Here is a 23361-nt window from a genome sequence, read left to right as displayed (position 1 = left end):
ATGATCAACACCTTGTTCCTTGGAGTTTTAATCACTTTCTCAGCTCCCCTCATCCTCTCTTCACTGCATGAATTGTCGTCCTGTTGGCCCAAGTTAATTTTTCTTTACCGTAATTTATTCTACACCCTTGGTCTTGCTATCTCAGGTAACCTCATTATACCCTAAGGTCTCAACATAGACAAGGCCCCTGACCTGCCCCTATCCATCACCCCCTGCCTCTCTTAACCTATCCAATATCATTTCCTTTTCTGTTCAGTCCTGAAACTTACGTTCTCCAAAGTACTCACGGTATCTATTTTCTCCAAAGTCACTCACAGTAATTATTTTTTTATCTTCCAAATCACTTTCCATAACACCTAGCTGTTAATTGTCCAAACAAATTTCACATGAACACTTTTCATAAGATTTTTTGATGCACTACATTTCCCACTATTTCCCATCATTTCCTCTGCAAAAAATCCTGAAAATGGTCAAAAGGATGTCTGCAACAGTATTGGGATGGTTTATACTCAGAAGTGTTCTGGGGAGGCAAAGTGGCACTACAGTTAGTTCTGCTGCCTCACAGCTCCAGTAATGCAGGTTCAATCCTGACCTCTGTTGCTATCTGTGCAGAGCTTGCATGTTCTCCCTGCAACCTTTACTCCAGGTGTTCTAGTTTCATCCCAGATTCAAAAAATACTGGTTGGTAGACTAATTAACTATTGTAAATTGCCCCTAGTGTAGTTGGGTGGTAGGAGAATTGGGGAGTTGATGAACATGAGAGAGAGAAGAGGAAAAAAAGTGGGTTGATGGGATTGCTCCGAAAATCCAAATGGATATCTCCTATGACATTATAAACATGAAATTTTGCACTGACAGGACCACACACAGTTTTTAGTACAGTTGCCAACACTGCACCAAAGACAGAAAGTCATCAGCCTTAAATGCCATAGCAGCCAGACAGCTGAAGCAGCATTGAATGACTGTTAGGGAGGAGAAAGGGAGAGAAAAGGTGCTCCAAAATTCAGAAAACATGGTACTGAAATCCAGGCACAAGAAATTGAGGACAGGAGGGACATGCTGTGTAGCAAAGGGAGCAATGGGCAGGACCAGAACCATCATTAGAAGAGCCTGCTGGTTTTGCAAGAGATGGGTGTGACAGTATCAGCCAAGCATGAGAATCCCCAAACAAGGAGTAACACCATCGGAAATTTCACAAGCTTGCGACATCAGACAAGGTTAACTCAAGACCAAGATAAATATTTCTTTTTCATGCTTACACTTATTTATATACAAACACAAAGAAACTGCATGCATGTACAAATTGTTAATTGGACCAACTGCAACTCTGTTCACCCTGAACCACTCCCATTAACATTCTAAGCCCTCCACTGCTTCCACAGTGGTCAAGTTTCCAAAGACATGATAAAAGATTACTCAATACCTTGGATAAGTACATGGAGGGGTGGAGCTTAGAAGGATAAGGGCCAAACGCAGGAAATTGGGACTAGCTGGGTGGGCACTGTGGTCGGCATGGCCTGGTTGGGCCGAAGGACCTGTATCCATGCTGTATTGCTCTATGACTCTAATATGCTTCATCTCCATTTAAACAAAGACAGTATTGGGGGGGGGGGGGGTGGGTGGTGGTTGATCACTTGCATGGGAGGGAAGTCTTCACAAATACAGCACTTTCTTCCAAAGCAGGAGGGTATCCTGTAATGAGGAACCACTGAGCCCTCAACCATCCGTGGAGCAAATTTGATCGACAGTCTGCCAGGTACACTCATTAACAGTGTCCCCTCTGGTCTGATCAACAGTGGATACTCTCATTACCACCTGCGCTCCTGCATACCATAAAGATGTCCTGACCACAGCTTACAAATGCAGCTACATTCTGTTTGTCATTGTGGGGATTCGGATGTGCAGAATGGGTGGGAGGAGGAATGGGAGGGAACACTGGAGGAAGAGGAGGGCGAAGATGACGAGCACAGAGGACAATTCGTTCACCATCTTGGAGATAGTTGCTGCGATGGATGAGCAGATTAGGTTAAAGTGATGCATATGACATGGAGATGTACCTGGCACCAGTGGAATGAAGTCTGAAACCAGGTGTAGGGAATCTGATGGGGTTTCTCCAGAGGAGGGAATCTGCACATCTATGTGTCCTGGACGATATGAATAAGGACCTCCATGGGATTGCTGCCATGAATAGGCCAATGCCAATGCACACTGATAGTTGGCATATTGACTGGCTGTCTGGCTGGACGCAGGAGATTACGAAGAACTTCAAGGAATCTGTCTCCCTGCTCTTGTAGGAGGTTTTGTGGAGCTGGAGACCAAGGACCCTGCTTTGGAGGTGATGCATGTTCATTGTTGGGGATTAGTGACACTTCTGTCACACAGCACCCACTGGTGAGGGTGACAGCTGCTGTGGAGACAAACTGAAATTTCTGTCCAGTCTCATTCTGATCCAGGAAATCTGTGGAGGGAAATGGACAGTCGATGTCTTGGGTTCAGACCCTCATCTGTCCATTTCCCTCCACAGATGCCGCCTGACTCGCTGATTCCTCCTGCAGCTCCTTTTTTTGATCCAGATTCCAGTATCTGCAGTTTCTTGTGTCTCCAGCCAGAACCTGGTTTCAGCCACACTGGAGTAGCTTGACGTTCTAAGGAAAAGTGATACACCACCAGGAAGCAGTTAGTTATTTTCATTGAGCAGAGAGGTGCTACATGAACAGGTTGCTGGTGTCATGGACGTAAGGATACTACCCACAGACAGTAAAGGGATGCTGCAGCTTAGCAATAAGCTGTTCTGCTGCATGTTGGCAGGCTCTCCTGAATGAACAGAGGGAAGTCAGTTGTGAGATCATTCTCCTATAGGAGCAGAGATATGGCACATGGGAGTTCACCTCTATTCTGCAGGAGCAGAGACACACCACCTCATTCACAACCCTCTTCATTGTGATCAGAATACTGATCAGAGAGCTGACTTTGAGATGAGTGAAGGCAACAGAGATCTTGTGACTCAGGGCCTGTCAGCTGGCACAGCTTTGGGTCTGGAGGTTGAAACAACGGTAGAGAGGTTTGCATTATCACTACTGAGGTCCCCACCTGAATGAGTTTCTCGGCAACTCAGTGCTGTAAAAATGCACTCCCTGTTAGGTTCAGCACACACTGTAAACTTTGAAAGGTGTTCTGAGTAGCTTGCAGCAAGTTTTGAAGGGGCGCAGCAATGAGAAAATAGTGAGAAAAGCAGCAAGTGCGCAATGTGCTCCAACTTGTCTTGAGACTCTTCCACAATAGTGGTAGTTTGCACCTTTGGGCCCCAATTTATGTTGGAATGGATGTTATGGAAATAGTGACATCAATAAGTGGGTGTCAAATGCTGAATAAAAGTCAGGTTCATCACAACAATAGTGTAAATAAACACCTGGTCCTATTTCCCGAAGGATGCAATTTCACCTGGAAAAAACTGGGACACCTTGGTACTGCCCAAACTCAATCTCCACCATTGATTTAATCAGGCACTGTACTGTAGCGGTTAGCGTAATGCTTTACAGCGCCAGTGACCCGAGTTCAATTCCGGCCACTGTCTGTGAGGAGTTTGTATGTTCTCCCCGTGTCTTCATGGGTTTCCTCCGGGTGCTCCGGTTTCCTCCCACATTCCAAAGACATACAGGTTAGGAAGTTGTGGGCGTGCTATGTTGGCGCTGGAAGCGTGGCGACACTTGCGGGCTGCCCCCAGAACACTTTACACAAAAAGATGCATTTCACTGTGTGTTTTGAGGTACATGTGACTAATAAAGATCTTATCTTAATCCATCAGCCTGGTCTCATGTTGATACAGGCAGTCTGTAGCCTCAGGGCTCAACTCAACACCAATTAACAACCTCAAATGCTATGCTTCATCTATTTCTACCACTGTAACTCAGCCAACTCCGTCCCTGCCTCTAGGCATCTATAATCCTGGTCTGTACCCTTGTAATCTCTAGGTTCAATATTTAAGTGTAGCAAAGGTGTAACAGGATTCAAGTGGCACAGATAAAACATGAACAGTACTACACATTTTATGTAGGTAATAGATGCACAGAATATTAGTGTGAAACATTTAATCATACAATTTTAAAAATAGAAGCTACTTGCTTAGTAGAATTATTTAAAATTGCTAAACAGTCCTGATATGAGAGAAAGGCAAGGTGACAGTTCTATAAAGAGCATATGGCAAATAAAGCAAAGCAGATTTCCAATTTCTCATCTGATCCCAATGTTTATGAAGATAGCAGGCTAAGGAACTGATGAAATGGGAGAAAGTATTGGAATAGTGAGTGCAAACTGAGGCACAATTGAAGTCACAGAATCTCTTTCTTGCTTTAAATCTAAAGTTATGAAGATCAGATTAATCACTTATTCACTCCCTAGGATCACTAAACATTTTTTGACACCAGAAGGCCATTTGACCCACTATGTCAATCTTAGTTGAAAGGTCACAGTTCTTTGAGTATACATCCAGGTACCGTTTTAAACACAATAATGGTTTCAGGCAGTGAGTTCCAGACCCCTAAATCCTTTGGGTGAAAAACCTTTTCCCCATTGCCCCTCTGATCCTTCTACCAATTACTTGAAATCTGCACATCCTAGTTTTTGACCCCTCTGCCATGGGAAAAAGTTTCCTTCTAATTATCCTCTCTCGGCTTATTATTTCATACACTCAAATCTTTATGTCTGTAACATGCCTAAATGGGAGAAGAGGTGCTGTCCTCTGAGCTTATTGGAACAATGTATGTGGCAAATGATAGTGCAGTCAGAGTGGGATGGAGGATTAAAATGACAGGTGGATTAAAATTCGAGGTCTGAATACTGAATTGAACAATATCAGATAACCAACCTTTTCTCCTTGCTTCAGAATTAGCCAGTTCAGATATAAGATCCACTCTAATACTACTCAGTTTTTTCTTTCTCCACCAATGCTACTGGATCTGCTGGTTATTTCCAGCATTCTTTTTTATGGTCAGGTTTCCAGCAAACTCTACTCTACGCTGTGGACTCTGTGACTTTCAGAATCAGCATCAGTTTTCTTTCTCTCTCTCTCTCTTTACTGCCTTTACTCATTACCTTCCATTTTCATTCTTGTAGACAGATGCCTCTCTAAGAAGGCACCAAAAGCAACTGCATCACCATGACAATCTCAATCTTCACCATTCCCTTTGTCCTCTCCTTCTCTCACAAATGTAGGAAATTAAAACACATTTGTTTCTCAACTTTTCCAGCTCTGGTAAGGGTCATTAACCTGAATTGTTGACTTATTTTACTTCACAAATGCTGCCTAATCTACTGGATATTCCCCAGCATTCTATCTTTTTATTTTGGGTTTCAAGCATCTGCAGTTTTCTTGTTTTTTGATCCATTCTGAAACTTGTCCCTGATTCTGGCATTTTCCCATTTATTCTGTTATGGTGCATCTAATGTATTACTTTTGTTAAGTGAACATCTACTGTATTACCTTAGCGCACTCTCTCAAAATGTCCGTAAGAGGACAGTGTTGGTAAGGGTAATGTTCTAGATTATGTAGATATCAAGAGAGAGGATGTGTTGGAGCTGTTAGAAAGTATTAGGACAGATAAGTCCCCAGGGCCTGACGGAATATTCCCCAGGCTGCTTCGCGAGGTGAGGGGAAGAGATTGCTGAACCATTGGCAGGATCTTTGAGTCCTTGTTGTCCATGGGCATGGTACCAGAGGATTGGAGGGTGGCGAATGTTGTCCCCTTGTTCAAAAAAGGTAGTAGGGATAGTCCAGAGGAATTACAGACCAGTGAGCCTTACGTCTGTGGTGGGCAAGCTGTTGGAAAGGATTCTTAGAGATAGGATCTATGAGCATTTAGAGAATCATGGACTGATTAGGGACAGCCAGCATGGCTTTGTGAAGGGAAGATCTTGCTTCACTAGCCTGTTAGGGTTCTTTGAGGAGGTGACCAGGAAGATTGATGAGGGTAGTGTAGTAGATGTGGTCTACATGGATTTCAGTAAGGCATTTGACAAGGTTCCTCATGGTAGGCTTCTTCAGAAGGTCAGAGGCCAAGGGATCCAGGGAGGCCTGGCCGTGTGGATTCAGAATTGGCTTGCCTGTAGAAAGCATTGGGTTGTGGTGGAGGGAGTGCATTCGGATTGGAGGCTGTGACTAGTGGTTGTCCCACAAGGATCGGTTCTGGGACCTCTACTTTTTGTGACATTTATTAATGACTTAGATGAGGGGGGTGGAAGGGGGGGTTAGCAAGTTTGCAGATGACACAAAGATCGGTGGTGCTGTGGATAGTGTGGAGGGCTGTCGAAGCTTACAGAGGGATATTGATAGGATGCAAAGCTGGGCTGACAAGTGGCAGATGGAGTTCAATCCGGAGAAGTGTGGGGTGGTACACTTTGGAAGGACAAACTCCAAGGCGGAATACAAGGTAAATGGCAGGATTCTGGATAGTGTAGAGGAGCAGAGGGATCTGGGGGGTTCATACCACAGATCAATGAAAGTTGCCACACAGATGGATGGGTAGTTAAGAAAGCTTATGGGCTGTTAACTTTCATAAATTGTGGGATCGAGTTTAAGAGCCGCGAAGTAATGATGCAGCTTTACAAAACTCTGGTTAGACCACACTTAGAGTACTGTGTCCAGTTCTGGTCACTTCATTATAGGAAGGATGTGGAGGCGCTAGAAAGGGGCAGAGGAGATTTACCAGGATGCTGCCTGGATTAGGGAGTATGGATTATTAGGAGAGACTAAAGGAGCTAGGGCTTTACTCATTGGAGAGGAGGAGGATGAGGGGAGACGAGATAGAGGTATACAAAATATTAAGAGGAATAGATAGAGGAGACAGCCAGCGCCTCTTTCCCAGGGCACCAATGCTCAATACAACAGGGCATTGGCTTTAAGGTAATGGGTGGGAAGTTCAAAGGAGACGTCAGAGGGAGGTTTTTCACCCAGCGAGTGGTTGGTGCATGGAATGCGCTGCCGGAGGTGGTGGTGGAGGCTGATACGTTGGGCAAGTTCAAGGGATTGATAGATAAGCATATGGGGTTAGCTTAGTCTTATGAGTGGTTTGAAGGTCGGCACATACTTGGTGGGCTGAAGGGCCTGTATTGTGCTGTATTGTTCTAATGGTTCTAAGGTTGGTCAAGCAAGGTTTTCCCTTTTGAAATGGATGAATACAGATCCAAAACATTCAATGTCCAAAGTACTATTGTGAACAAAGCTGCCCAGTGGACTGGAACCCCATCCATCACCCTAGATACCTGTTCCCTCCACTATTAATGGCTACTAACGACACCATCTACAAATAGAGTAACAAGAGTTATACAGCGCGGAAACAGTCCCTTCAGCCCGACTCATCCATGCTGACCAAGGTGCCTTCTACAAAATGCCGTACCGTTATTCACCTAGGCTTCTCCAATGCCCTCTAATCTCTTCACCCCTTACCCAAACTAAGCCTTCTAGTTTTAGGTACCTTTGCTGTAGGGAAAAGTTTCCTACTATCTACTCTGTCTGTAGCTTTCAGTTTTGTCTACCTCTATCCGGACTCCTGTCAGCCTCTTCTGATCCAAGAAAACAAATTTATCTTGCTTATCCAGTCTCATAAGTAAGGCACTCCACCCCAGGTACAATCCTGGTGAATATCCTCTGCACCTTCTGTAGTGCAATCAAGTCCTTTCTATAATATGGCAACCAGAAATGTATACAATACTCCATCTGTGAACTAACTTATGGTTTAGAAAGTTATACCATCATCTTCCTGCTTTTATACACTAGGCCCCAGTGAATGAAGGCAAGTATCCAATATGCCTTCTTCTCTATTGTATCCATCTGTGCTGCCACCTTGAGCGATCCTTGGACTTGTACACTGAGATCCCTCTTTACCTTCAATACGCTCTAGTGCTCTATCATCCATCGTGTATGTCTTTACAAAGATTAACTTATCAAGATTAAATTCTATCTGCCTTTGCTCTGACCGTGTAATCAAATTACGTTATCCTGAAGCCTATGAATATCCTCCTATCAACAACACTATTGACTTTTGTGTCATCTGCACAAGCTTACCTCTTCCTTCCAAAATGAACAATTTCCTACATTATCCATTCTCCATTAACCAACTTCTTGCCCACTCACCTAACCTATCAATATTCATCTGTCAACTGTTTGTATTCTCCTCACCACTTGCTTTCCCACCTATTTTTGTCATATGCCAATTTGGCCACTGAAAACTTGGTCCTTTCTCCAATTCATTAATGACATGGACATCATTGGGTGTTTACCATCGTGCTCATAGTGTAGTCTCACAGGGTCAGTTCAGACATTGACCTGTATAAGCTCAAGTAAATATGTTATGGAAGGTGAACTGCAATTGAACTTCTTTTTAAACTGGATTAGTACATTACTAATGAAATGTTTTTATCTGTTGCGCCTTTGATTGGCTGCTTGTTTATTCTATATTAAATGCATTAAATTATTGTGGCAATTACCTGATCAGACTGAGATTCATTGTCTTTATACTTCCCCTTCATCCACTGAATGCCGCCATTTCCAGTTACAATGATGGTTGTATAATATATCTTCTCCTGAAGGGCCGCACACAGGTTCTTTCACTTCAAAATACTCAGAGCAATAAAGCAGGCTGCAAATTTTCCATATTAATGAGGTATTTCAGCTTCAAATCTCGTGCGCTTGCATTGCATTGGCTGAACTGACGGATGAACCTGTAAATCTATATCGGATCCGCTTCCTTGTCACAAAATGGTAATTCTGGATTTGTAGGCGAACATTTTCCGGCAACAATGATTTATAACTGGAATTAAAACAATATATAATTAATAGTTGAAATGGAAATAATCATTCATGGTGAGCTGTTTGAAAAATCTTTGGCAAATAAAATTACACAAGATTAGTGGACAATAAACAAATAAAGATTTTCCTTCCTTAAGAAATACATCACACTGCAAAAGTTACAAGCACAACAATATAACACTAGCATCTGCAATGATATCGTCGACTCTGCATCAGGAAGTCCAGAGTCTGATTCATAAACTAGGCAGTCCTGGCAGGTACAGACCAGATTGGAGCTCCTGCTCTGAATTTAGGCCGTAAATTTTGGGAGGCAGTGTTCAAGTTATGGGATGTGAGAGCCCAAAAATCTCACCCACTATATTGGGCCTACGCCCGCTGGAAGGAATGTTTGTACCATGGTCACTCAAACACAATCAATTCGTGCATTGTTCAATGACACAATCTTTGGGAAAGGCAGGATATAAGCACAGCTACAGCAAGTGTAATAACTGTTTGGTTTACAGAAGAAATTGAAGGTTTGATTATATGTCAGCATTTAGTTTCGAGAGCCCTTTGAGGTTTATAGGGATGCAGGAGAGAACTCAAGAAAGAAAGTAGGAGGGCATAAAGAGGTCATGAATGGCCTTGGCAAGAAGGATTAAGGAGAATCCCCAACCTTTTATAAGCATATCAGAAGCAAGAGTAGAGGTAGTCCCCTCAGAGATCTCAAAGAGAAATCTGTGTGTGGAGCCAGGAGATATGAGTGGGATCCTCAATGAATACTTCTCATTGTTTTTACCAGGGAGAAAGATGTGGAGGATGGAGAGTTAGAAGGGGTACATTGATATTTTGGAACATGTCTGTGTCAGGAAGGAGGGAATGTTGGAGATTTTGGAACACATCAAAGTGGATAAGTCCCCAAGGTTCCGGTGGGATCAATCCCAGGGTGGCATGGGAAGCAAGGGAAGCGATTGCCTGGGGCTCTAATGGAGATTTTTGCATCTTTGTTAGCCACAGCAGAGGTACCAGAAGACTGGAAGACAGCTAATGTTGTCTCCTAATTCAAAAGGGCAGTAGGGATAAGCCAGGAAGCTATAGGCCAGTGAACCTTGCATCAATTGTAGGTAATTATTGGAAAAAATTCAAAGGGACAGGATTTATGTTCACTTGGTAAGGGTGGGAAACTGGTTAGGAGTCAACATGTTTTTGTGCAGGAGAAATCTTGTCTTACAAGTCTGATTGAATATTTTGTGAAGATAACTAAGAAAAATGATGAAGGCAGGACAGTAGAGGTGGTATATGTAGACTTAGCAAGGCTTTTGACAAAGTCCCGCACAGTAGGCTGGACCAGGAGTTTCAGGTACATGGGATCAAAGGTGTGTTGGCAAATTGGCTCCAAAATTGGCCTGGTGATATGAGACATAGGGTAGTGGTCAAGGGGGTCTTTTTCTCACTTGAGTCTGCAACCAGTGGTGTACTGCAGGGATCAGTGCTGGAACTATCATTGTTTGTCATATATGTATAAATGACATGGAATGAGAATGTAGGTGTTTGATTAGTAAGTTTGCAGATGACACAAAAATTGGTGTAGTAGTAGGTAGCAAAGGAGGGTTTTGAAAGGATACAGAAGTACAGGGAATCAGTTGTTAATTTGGGTGGTGTGGTTGCAGATGGAATTTTATCCAGACAACTGTTAGTAGTATTTATATCTAGAAGGACTTTGAGGTTGTAAATTTATTGCTCCCTGAAAATGGTAACATAGGTGGATAGGGTAGTGATTAGAAGGTATTGGGCATGCTTGCTTTCATAGGCCAAGGCATTAAGTAAAAGAGTTGGGCTGTCATGTTGCAGCTGTAGAAAACATTGGTCAGGCCATACTTCAACTATTGTGAAACATTTCTAGTTGCCACACTGCAGGAAACGATGTTGCAGCATTAGAAAAAGTGCACAAGAGATTCACTAGGACGTGCCTGAAGTGGAGGGCTTTACTTATAAGGAGAGATTGGATAGGCTACATTTTTTCTCAATGGAATGTAGGAGGCTGAGGAATGACCTTATAGAGGTTTATAAAATTACGAGGGGCATAATTATCCCTGCTCGAAGAAAAGCCCTCCCAGCTTCTACAGTCTTGGAACACCTTGCTGATGACCTTCCCTGTGGCAGAGACCCCCTTTGCAGTTACTGCAATTGGACTTATCTCGTTTCTTGAAGATGTTCATGACTATGGGACCTGAGTTCTCCTGGCATAGACACATCTTTACAGATGTAGGAAATGAAATTGTGAATTATTGACTAGTGTTCCTTTCTGCCAGCTTTTAGAACATCAGTGAAATATCATCTGATCCAAAGCCTTGATGGTTTTTAGCTGGCATTTGGCCTTTTCAACCTTTTGTGAATCAGGGTGGCAATGTGTGGTGGAGTCACTGAAACTTGTGTCAAGGACTGAGTCATGGTTAAGGAGTTCTTTGAAGTGCTTTGTTGAGCAGGTGGTGTTTGTCTCTGTCCTCTGCTTTTCAGCAAGGTGGACCCTTGGGTGTTGGGTGTCATTAATGGTCTTGAATGACTGAAGAGTCTGCATGTCTTGGTTTCAAAGAGTGATTGATCTCCTATAGTTTTCCACCCATCATCTGCTCAGTATGCCACAGATTGTCTGTTGTACATCAGCCATCAGGTGCCTGTAAAGCCTTTTCCTTTCCCATGAGCAGAGTAGAGTTGTCAATCCAAGAACCCCTTAACTTTACAATTAATTAGCATGGATCAGTTGGTTATTATCATCAAACTGGTCCTGGTGCCTTCTGATAGAAAAGCCACATATCAACTTCACCAATCCTCTCGGTCCATGTAGTGTCTTGAGGATAACGATTAGTATGGTCCACTTTTATACATTGGTATTGTTTATTATTGTCACTTATACCGAGGTAGAGTGAAAAGCTTGTTTTACAAAACGATCGTAAAGGTCAATTCATTACACAGTGCAGTTACATTGAGTTAGTACAAAGTGCGTTGATGTAGTACAGGTAAAAACAGTAACAGTAAAGTGTCACAGCTACAGAGAAAGTGCAGTGCAATAATACCCCTTACCTTTTTGAACGAATAAATGTCCAAAGGGGATTGGTCCTTATCCTTTGCCATCCTCATCATATCAAGCACTGCCATACCGAGACATTCCTCTTGCATTTCATGTGTTGCTGGGATCTTGACCCATCCGTTAAACAAAATCATCACGCCACTATGGAAGGAAAGCAAAGTTCAGGTGGTAGCTCTTTAATCTACATCAGGTTTTCAACTTATCAATAATATCTCTATGTCTCTACTTGGAAGGAATTGCTGGTGTTCTTATTGCATCTCCTGTTAAAGGAAAGCAGAGCTTGGGCAATGGTCATAGACAAATAGACTCCCATTCCAGCATCTGTAAAACAATGCATTATGCCTCCTTTAACTTTTTCCTTCATATGCATCATTATAGTTTTCAACAATGTTCAGCTGACACCACATAAAAGTTATAGAGATTTTTTAATACATTCCAAACAAAGCTCAATAATAATGCAGACTCAGAGAGACAAACAAAACACATGTCAATGTTAATACTCCAAGACCTGGGAGGGTGAAGCCTTCAAGGAATGGAAAGTTAGGGATATCAGCATCATTCAATCAGACACATCTTTCCACTGAGGACATGAAATTACATGGGAATAACATGGTCATCAATGCCCCGTTTAGGTTCTGCTAATACCACGAGATTGAGTCATACAGTGGTCTGTACTGACATCAAGCACCCAATTACACTAACCCTATGCTAACGTAATTTATTCTCCCCATCAACTTGCCCATATTCCACCACTCACCCACACATAAGAACAATTTTACAGCAGCTAACAAACCTGCTAACCTGCATGTCTCTTGGGATGTGGGAGGAAACCAGAGCACACACAGTCACACAGAGAACGTGCAAACCCCACACGTAAATCACCAGAGGTCAGGACTGAACCTGGTTGCTGGAGCTGTGAGGCAGTAGCTTACTAGCTGTACCACTGTACCACCCCCACTACAAGACAAACCAAGTTTAAACATGGATGAGGGAAATGGATTTCTGGGTGAGGCTAGAGCGCCTCCCCTTGAGATCAAGATAGTATTTGACCTCAATAATCCCAACAAAATTTGCCACTGGGAATTCAGAGCAGTATTCTCCACTGGATGGAGTCATAATTGCCACAAAGGAAGATAGCTGTGGTTCTGGATGCTGCTCATCTCAGCACCAGGACACTGCTCCAGGAGTTCCTCAGGGTAATGTCTTAGGCCCAACTACCTTCAGATGCTTCATCAATGACCTTGCCTCAGAGGATCTGAAGTCGGAATGCTTGCACTATGTTCAGTTCCCAGTCAGAAGTGCTTAGATAATAGCAAATCATGCTCACATGCAGCAACACCTGGGAAGCATTCAAGCTTAGTTGATGAGTGGCAAGTAGCATTCACACACAACGAAGTGTGAGACAATCAGCATGCTCCAACCAAAGAGAGTCAACCACCTCTCTGGTCATTCAGAAGATGCAGATGCAGACTGAGGTAATTTACCATGGTTTCTTGGACTACAATTTGTAGCTCGCGACCTTGGCTACCTAGAAGGACAATTACATTGGTGCCTGGTTGTACTATCACCTGCAAGTTTCTCTCCATGTCATACATCTGTTGACTTAGAGGGATCTCACTGCACCTTTGTCATCAGCTGCTCAAATTCTTGGTCCTTCCTCCAAACCCATCACTGTGTGTCACCTTCAGCATCAGGACTAAAGTGGTTCAAGAAGGCGCTCGCCACCTTCTCAAAGCCAGTTAGGGTTGGGTAATAAATGCTGATCTTTCCTGCAATGCTTACATCAGTTGAATGCAATATGAGAAAATTACAAAAATAATCTTTCAACTTTGCAACATTTTGAAAATGAAGATCCAAAACCTTCATCTGCCTATTAAAGTACAGAGTGGCTAGGGCACTGCACCTCAACCATAAGCCATTACTAGCTGGTACTATTCAGCAGTATTTCACCACGGAGATGGGCTTTATAGGCAGGGTAAAGAAAGGTGTTATGTGGTGGTGGTGATGTGGGGTGGGAGTAGGGATGGTAGTTTGTGTATGCCAAAGACATTGTTGTGGAGGTTGGTGAATCTCTGGAAATGGATAGGTGGTGATTGGGTTGGATGACTGTACTAAGTTAATTTTTGCAAGATGTAGGGCAGTTTTTTTTCTGAGGGCAATCAAAAATTATATTGAGGACTGCAAGCAACTACTGAGTCCCATATTTATCAGAGCTGGTGAAGGACAGATCTCGTTTGTCAATAGCTAATTCGGCAGGTGTTGCCATACTGCCAGCCCTGCCATTTCAGAATTTAGAACCAGATTATTTATCTCTGACTTATATGACATGAAATTTTTTGTTTTGCAGCAGCAGTACAGTGCAAAGACATAAAAATTACTGTAAGTTACAAAAATAAATAAATAGTGCAAAAAACCCAAGGTAGTGTTCATGGGTTCATGGATCATCCAGAAATCTGATGGCAGAGGGGAAGAAGCTGTTTCTGAATTTTAGGGCTTTTGGAGGTGAAGTTTCTCAGGCTTAAACCTCACCCTGCTTCACTCACACGGAAAATTACTACGCTGCACTAAACGCAAGTTAACTGAAAGAAATCTACCATAAGTTGCGAGGTAACATTTCTTTAGGTCAGTTTGCATTTTCTCATTCACCTATGGAATTTACAGCTGACTGATTAAATTAAATCTCTCTAAAGCTGCAGTAAATATACAGAACATTGGTTAGGACCACAGCAGGAATATTAGATGCAGTTCTGGTCACCATGCTACAGGAAGGATATGATTGCATTGGAGAAGGTGTGGGGGACTGGTTCACAAGGCTGTTGCTTGGGATTTAATGCAGGCACAGTAGCATAGTGGTTAGCATAATGCTTTACGGCGCCAGAGACCTGGGTTCAAATCCGGCCACTGTCTGTAAGGAGTTTGTACATTCTCCCCGTGTCTGTGTGGGTTTCTTCCGGGTGCTCTGGTTTCTTCCGGGTGCTCTGGTTTCCTCCCACATTTCCAAAGACGTACAGGTTAGGAAGTTATGGGCATGCTATGTTGGCGCTGGAAGTGTGGCGACACTTGCGGGCTGCCCCCCAAAAATCACTATGGAAAAGATGTATTTCACTGTGTGTTTCAATGTACATGTGACTAATAAAGATCTTATATCTTACGTGGAGAGACTGGATAGGCTGGGTTGGTTTTCCTGGGAACAGAGAAGGCTGAGGGGCGGTGGAGGGTGAGGGATATGATTGAACTATTCAAAATAATAAGGGGATTCTTAACACTTACCAGAGGTGGCTCTACCAGTGGGCTGATATTAAAGAAACAGGAGGAAGATTTAGAGGGAATCTGAGGTAGAATATTTTCATCCAGAGAGTGGTTAAAATCTGCTGGTGGATCAGAGACTCTGACAACATTTAAGAAGTATTTGGATTAGCATCTAAAGTGCTATGGCATAGGTGGCTATGGGACAAGTTGCTGGAAAATGAGATCAATATAGATGGGTACTTACAGGTCACTGTGGACTTGATGGTTTCTACTGTATGACTATATGACTCTAAGTACAAAAGATCTTAAAGATCTGCTGTCATCCTACAAATGCCAATCCACGACCAATACAACAGAACCCACACTACAAGATGTAAAACAGAAATTTGTCCTTGTTTAACTTCTAAATGCATTATGTGGTAAGACATTTGTATTTAACTATGGAACATTCACTGGAACCACATTTCATAGACAGAATTCAACATGTACATGATAACATATTCTGGGCTAGAAAATGTGCATTACTACTTTTTAAGTAGCATTAAACAGTGCTCTAGGTCACCCTGTAACTGTTTGTTAAAGTCACATAAAGATCAAGATCTTCATTTGTGAGGTTCTCAGAATTGTATGGGGTTTCCCTGTGTCGTGGTGTGATAAAACCAACGTTCTCGGTTTCAGTGCAGCGTTCCCTATAAATCAACTGCAAGCTCTCATAGTTGTTGGTATTTTATCCCAGAGGCTCAATCTCTGCAGCCAGTTCTCAATAGGACACAACATTATAAAAGCTGCAATCTTCCAGTTACTAGATAGTGATGTTACTGAATGAAAGTGCTGCAGTGATGGGAGGCTGGTAGCATGGGGGGTGGGGGGGGGGGGGTGGTGGAGTTCTGTCAGAGGGATGCACAAATAGGCTGGTGATGAACAGTACACACAAGAGGCATGCTGTTTGTGCAAGGGGGGCAGAAGACTGCCCTTTAGGGCTACTGCCAGGTACTTCAGACAGAAGCATTGTTAGAGACGTTACTGAAAGGACTTGAGAGCAGAATATGAATGCCTGCACTTCGGGGAAGCCTACACTGGAGGTTCCTTGTGAACTAACTGAGTAGATGGTTTTCTCTCCATCGGCATGGAGCTTGGATGTCCCTCCTAACACATCTGTGAGCAGATACAATGCAACTTGGCAGAGATCAACAGCAACAGCCTGGAATGAATCCAAGACAGTGATTGCAACTGTGTTTTCCCTGGGCAAGGCAGCTCAGGCATGTATTTGAAGTTACAGGTCTTAATGAAGGCAAAGAAGCCAGATGGGTGATGTGTCCTTTAGATAGAACAGTCTTAGGGGAAACTATGTTAGTAACACTTGGTTATTCCACGAGTAAACAGAACTCTTGTTTCTCACACCAGTGAAAATGAAACAAAAAACTGCTAGAAGAACATAGCGGGTCAGGCAGCATCTGTAGAGGCAAAGGGATAGTGGAAGTTTTCAGGTCGAAACCCTGCATCAGATGCACTGAAGCATCAACCTGAAATGTCAACTGTCCTTTTACCTCCACAGATGCTGCCTGACCCGCTGAGTTCCTCCAGCAGCTTGTTTTTTTTTGCTCCAGATCCCAGCATCTGCAGTCTCTTGTGTCTCCTGCGAAATTGAGAATTTCACTGCAGAGAAATTTTGCCTGATGCATCACATAACATCATTCTAGGGAGTTTTACACTGGAATAAAGGTGCCAGATTAAATCAAAGTCCTGCCAAAAAGTCAGGGGATGAATTTCCTGACGGATTTCCTAACAAAACACCCAGAATTATGTGTCTTGGGTTCGTTCAATTTTTAACTGTACAGTACCATTAGTTTGTGCAAAGTAATTTCTAGGTCCCCAGAGTAGATGAATCTCTACCCTTTTACTGTATTGTTTTTTTTTAAAGGAGCAAGGCAACTAAATAGCTGTGCATAAAGTGGGTTAAACTGGACATTAAAACAAACTTCAAAGCTCAAGGTAGGTTCCAATTATGGAATGGTTATATACCAATATAAAGCCAAATTCAAACTGATGACTATATCACTGCACTAACTACTGTTTGTAGCAACAACATTTACTTGACCACAGCACTATTCTCAAAATCAAGATTATAAGAAAAAACTTGCATTTAAAAAAAATAAGAAGTAACTCCTAGAAGTACTTGACAGAGTGAAGAGGGAAAGACAGGCTGGGAATCCAGCCATGGGACATTGCCACTGAGTGATCACAGGCGTTCAGAAACTCACTACATGATGAGCTGACTGAGGCCTGGAATACTTGGCAAGTGGCTAAGGCAGAAGGTAAACTGATCAAACATTTGAAGTAGAGGGAGATGTAGGACTCTGAGGAGGGCATGAGAAAGCAGAGTTAGCTTTGGAATATTCCAACAGAGCAAACACAGACTAAATGGACCAAATGTCTGCTGTTATAGCTCATACTTTGTGGTTAATTTGGGAGGCTTACTTTTAGTCTAAATTAAGAGAAACACTTACATACAAAATCATATTTTCATTGTGAAACTGCACACCCTTGTCTTAAATTTAATTCCAGCATTCATTGGTACATTGCAATGTCAAAAGTTCCTTCCTGCAATTCAAGTAGCATCAGAGCTACATTCATTTTCTAATCTGGGCACTACTTCCATTACAGGGTAAGTAGGATTTCTACTCCTGTATATAACCTTTCCATTTATACAATGTAAGATGAAACTGTTGATTTAATCAAAGATCACCATACAGCCAATTCCATTTTAATCAGCATCACTCAACTCAAATTAAGGGCTCACCACAAAGAATCTCAGTCAAAGCATTTACATGCTGTCTGCAGATGACAAATCAACAGTGGCTCCGTACATATCAATGTGGCAAATGTATGCTCCAACACTTCTCTATCAAAGCCAATCTGAAACTCCATACCTGAGCAAAAAGATACATCATTATAGTATCATCGATGAAAGGGCTCTCTGCACCCTTGGTAACACCATAACGATATGCTCTGCTGTGTCCAGGACTATACCAGTGTGGAAAGTAGAATCTGAGCAGGGAACATCAAAGAGTTACTTTAATCATGTGATTAATATCTTAGTTAATTTAGTCTAAAGGCTTTAATGTAACCAAATCTAATTGGTTGCAACATCTATTAGCACAAAAAACATTTACAGGTTGCTGACTAATCTCAAAACATCTGAAAGACAGAACCTGAATAGTTCAGAAAATTACAATATCAAGCCCATAACCTACAGAAGGCGCTAACATTCAAATGTTATCTGCCTGCTATGGGTGATGGTCAGTGTAATGTGATAAAGTAATTCATGTAAAGAAAGAGATTGAAAGAGCAGGAAGGTTACCTAAAATACCTGGATCTGGCTAAAGATAGTGGTGAGATTATGGAGGAAAGATGGGATTCATTTAATAAGATGCGAATGGTCTTGTAAGGATTAACCAATTTTAATTTTGCTGCATACTCAAGTTAAAAAAATATCTCAGCTTCCATTTCCCTCATTCCCAAATTATCATCTTTCCTTTATCCGAACATTCGCCTTTTTAAAAATTCTTGCAGGTTAAATTGTATTTGAACAGCTTTAAAATATAAGCCCCTAGAAATATAATTGTGGATCATGCAGGCCTTCAAATACCTGATTTCTAGCTATACATTAATCAGAAGATACCATCACAAGCTTTTGGTGTTCCTAGTGCCTTATAAGATTTTGGATCCAATGCTTCTGGTGTGGCAGGCATGATGTTAATTTGCTTTCAACATCCAATCTTCATAATCAGTTTCATGCATCCAGGATTTATCACACGTTTTGCTATGTCTGCCATATTTCAGTCAGTGCAATGGATGGATGGATGAATGGCTTCTGTAGGACTATACTCTCAATCTAGTCCTCGCTCCTAATCGTGTGTTGGAGTTCGCAGTTGCACCCACAGCTCTGGGGCTACGAAGAGCTTCATTGGAGTCCTCAAGATGAGATTCCACAATCTGCTCAAAGCAGAAGACTCCCTACAATATTTGTTTGTCATCATCTGCTGCTCGTCAAATGGTCTTCCCACTGTAAGGCATGATCCTTGCCTACTGTGCAACAGTAGAAGGAAGAGGAGTCTTAGGAGGAAGAGGAGGGGGAGGAGAGGCTTGGTATTAACGGTGTTGAGGCAAGTGTTACAGGTTCAGCAGATCACTTGAGGACCCCATTCTGTCAGCTCTGGATGCAAACAGAGAGGCAACCCATGTTTGAAAGCAGTAAAACCTTACCACAATGTGCATAGAATAATGAATGTCAGGTTACCAATTTGTCACACTAGTGCCTAACAGTGATCAACTATATTATGGGGTAATCTCACCATTTCTTTTGGACCTTCAACAGCATTGCCAATTACCCCAACAGAACCATGCAGGGCATCTCCAATATGCAAAGGATGACCTGAACCTGACACTTTACCAACACTGCAACTGTATGTACGTCGCAGGCTGCAATGTGCAATTGTGAGGGACTCTTCATTCACCTGAGCCCGTGTTGCAAGATGGTTCTCAACAATCCCAAAGATGTTAACTTACAGTCTCTTTTTGCCTCCTTGTGCAGCTTTGAAGGCACTGAAGAATGCTCAACTTCACTCAATAGGAAGAGGTGACTGGATACCTGAGGTGAGGATCAAACCTGGGTCTCTGGAGTTGTGAGGTAGCAGCACTAACTGCTGTGCCATCGTGCCACCCATCAGGTATGACAGTTAAGTACTAGGTCCTAGACTCGACTGTTGACACTAGGGTTGTTTGCTTTGGGCAAGAGAAGCTTAGTAGACTTCAAAATGATGACAAGTTTTGATAAAATAAATAAGTAAACTGAATTCATTAGTAGGAAGATTGGTAAATTGGTAAAATGCTTTACAATTTAATTTAAAATGTTTGAGATGAAAAGTACTGGAGTAAATATTCCCTTCAAGCTACTCCATATAACATGACCAAGGTTGTCTCCAAGGTTTGAGCAAGAATATTACATGACCAACATGTTCAATAGATCACTGATTAAAATAAGAGAGATTGGAAATTATATATTTCTATCCTGTGACTAATAATTGTAAAGCTTACAGATGATTGGCAGTCGTGCTTGTAGATTTCAACCTACCTTAGCCGATAGATGGTGCATTCATCTGTTGATTCATCAATGTGGAAGATGTGGTTTGGAGGATACCATGACCGGTCTTTCTCATTCATCAGGGCAAACAGGGTGTTGTACACTGGGGGAATTCCTAATGAATCAAGAACATCTTGGTTTAGTAGATTCAAACTGAAATACTGACTTTTCTTCAGCTATTAACTTGATCTTGGTTTTAAACTGCTGCATCAATGTACTTAACTACTACAGAATTGGAAGGCTGTAGTTAATCAGATACTTGTCCAAAATAACAGCTGTCAGATTTAACTTTACTGGAAAACATCATCATACTTTATATTTTCTGTTACATTTACTTTTCCAATGAATGAACAATCTGTCGGTGAAAGCATCAAGGAGTGAAAATCATCATTGGGGAATATTTAATTACAAGTTTCTTTAAATGAACTGCAAGATGTGGTATCAAACAAAATCCAGTTATGAGGAAGATATGCTAACCATTTGTAAATCAATAGCCAAGTTACAGCTGGCGTACTGGTTGCAGTACTTGGGCCTACAAAGGGAGTTTGATATATAGATTACGCACACACTTACAGGACCAAGGTGAAAGATCAGGTAGGTGAGTACAACTGGACAACTGATTCACAGGGCTAGTACAAACACAAAAGACTAAATACAGTCCTGTTCTATTTGATTTTATCATTCTATGCTGGAAGATCTAAGTATATCAATGATTGGAAGCCCATGTCACTGCTAATACAAGGATCGAAATAGCTGGTCCAGTGCAGCTGCTTCCCCTTCAATCATGTAGTACTTTCAATGCATGCACTTTTAGTCATGAGTCATTAACAGGCATGAAGAGTTAACACACACAAAAAGTGCTGGAGGAACTCAGAGTTAATGCACCTGCTCAAATGTACCACATCCCTGGCTGGTAATCAACTGTAAAGCAATCTGCCATTTTAGACCATTTTGTTTTGAAGGAAGGCTGAGTTGGAGATTATGTTGATACGACCTCAACTCATTTATGAAAAGTTATCTCCTATTCCGGTGAAATAAAGCAAAAATATTGCAGAGCCAGGATTGCTCAACAAAGCATATAAGGGAAATCTCAGTCCTTGACACCTCAATTTAAAAATAACCCATCAAGCATGAATGCACCAGGATTGGGTCAGACCCCAATTTATAGCCTGGCCGATGATAACTTTTACTGACTAAAACCTTGCATAAAATTTGGCATGGTACATATCAGACCAGGATTGGAACCTTATTTGGCAGCTGAGGTTAAACCTGATGTTCAAAAGGGCATAACACAACATTTTGACCTACCAACTATCCACTTAAATCTTTTGGTCTCTAGCCACATGACACATCTTGATTCTGTTGTTGTTACTTGCTCAGCATCCATTCTTAAATCAGGTTGAACATTGAAAAATGAGAGCCTAATCCATTCACTTTCCAACTCAATCAATGGCTGACCCAGATGGTTTGCAACCTCCAGTGAATCTCTGGCCACAACACACTACTGATTACAACGACCTTCCACAAAATACTTAAAAGAGACTGTAGATGCTGGAATCTGGAACTGGAATGGTGGAAGAACTCAGTGGGTCAAGCAACAAAAGGTGTATGTTGATGTTTTGGGTCAAAACACCTCATCAGGACATCTGAGATGTGTGCCTCATAGCTCCAGCAACCCAAGGTCGATCCTGACCTCTGGTGCTGTCTGTGTGGAGTTTGCACATTCTCCCTGTGACCACGTGGGTTTTCCCCGGGTGTTCCAGTTTCATTCTACATCACAAAAGCATGCTGCTAGATTAAACGACTACTGTAAATTATCACTTAGTGCCAATCAGTGTCAGAAAGAATCAAAGGGGTGTGAAATGGGAACAAATAAAGAGAATAAATTACAGTGCTGCAGGGAAATAAAGAGGGAATGGATCCGATGGTTTGCTCTTCTGGGAGCTGGAATGGATTCAATGGGCTGCATGGTTTCCTCCCGTGTTGTAAACAGTAAGGATTATTTGCATTTTGATGTGACCCTCAAAACATCTTTTCAAGCCACGATAAAAACCTCCCCAATAACTTAAAATGCAAGTCACTATATCTTAAGTTACTCAGTAGCATCAATTTGAATTTGTATTGTAGTTTTCATTTTACGCTGTTCCCACTGACATTCTATTTTTAAGTCAAGTGTCATAAGCACTTAGCTTCTGAAACCACTGATTTCAATGTTCTTCTCCTTTCCCTTACTATTGAGAATTTGCTTAGAGTGAACAATTAATTTAAAGTACTTTGTATCTATGCTAGACCTATTATGTCTGGGCTCAACCATTTAAAATATCATATGTTATTAAACCATGTCTTTTCCTTACTTTATAAATTGCTCTGCACTTTCAGTGCTGCATATATTTCCACCTTGGTCATTGAGATGGTTTGCCTATTAATGGAGATTGACCTGTGGTTTAGTTGGTAATACTGTCCTCTGTGATGCAGGAGGTTGCGGATTCAAGTTCCACGGCAGACATTTGAGCACAAGTACTCAGTGTGGAACTGAGAAAGTTGTGCACTTTTGGAAGTGCTATCTTTCAGAGAAACAATATTTTTTTTAATGAAACCAGGTGGGAAAAGTTTCAGTTTTGAAGAACAAAGGAATTATCCCCAATTTCCTTCAATATTGATCTCTCAGTCAACATAACTAAAACAGGTAACCTATTAATTACTTTGAGTCATAGAGTCATACAGCAGGGAATCAGGCCCTTTGGTCCAACTCATCCATGCCTTGTGAGAGTTTGCTGTGCACAAACTACCAACCTTACAGCAGAGGCTGTATTTGAAAAGCACTTCACTGGCTATAAAGGCTTTTGGATGATATGAAAGCATAATATAAATGCATGTCTTTATTGCAGTCAATTGCAAGCAGAATAGGTATTAACCTTGGGCACCATTTGGACAACTATTCAGTGCAATCAGTGCAAAAGGTACTTTTATTGGCATGCAACAATTGAAGAAACAAGTTTGTAAGCCCAGAAATTCAGAAAGGAACAGAATACACGGGTTGACTCATCTGGGCCCTTCCCTACATATTAACAGTTGACAGCAGCAGGGTCTCATCCCTGA

General features: G+C 41.9%; 1 protein-coding gene across 1 annotated transcript in view; it reads right to left on the bottom strand.

Moving 5' to 3' along the window:
* Positions 1–23361, bottom strand: part of LOC127572263 (tyrosine-protein kinase JAK2-like) — a 223318-nt gene that overhangs the window by 53518 nt on the left and 146439 nt on the right. Inside the window, 8 exon segments of the mRNA XM_052019271.1 lie at positions 8482–8565; positions 8567–8626; positions 8628–8719; positions 8722–8804; positions 11874–11992; positions 11994–12011; positions 18050–18167; positions 20254–20377. Coding sequence (XP_051875231.1) covers positions 8482–8565; positions 8567–8626; positions 8628–8719; positions 8722–8804; positions 11874–11992; positions 11994–12011; positions 18050–18167; positions 20254–20377 — 698 coding nt within the window.

The sequence above is a fragment of the Pristis pectinata genome, chromosome 7 (assembly GCF_009764475.1).
Source record: "Pristis pectinata isolate sPriPec2 chromosome 7, sPriPec2.1.pri, whole genome shotgun sequence".
Taxonomy (NCBI): Eukaryota; Metazoa; Chordata; class Chondrichthyes; order Rhinopristiformes; family Pristidae; genus Pristis; species Pristis pectinata.
This window is presented reverse-complemented; position numbering and strand designations above follow the sequence as displayed.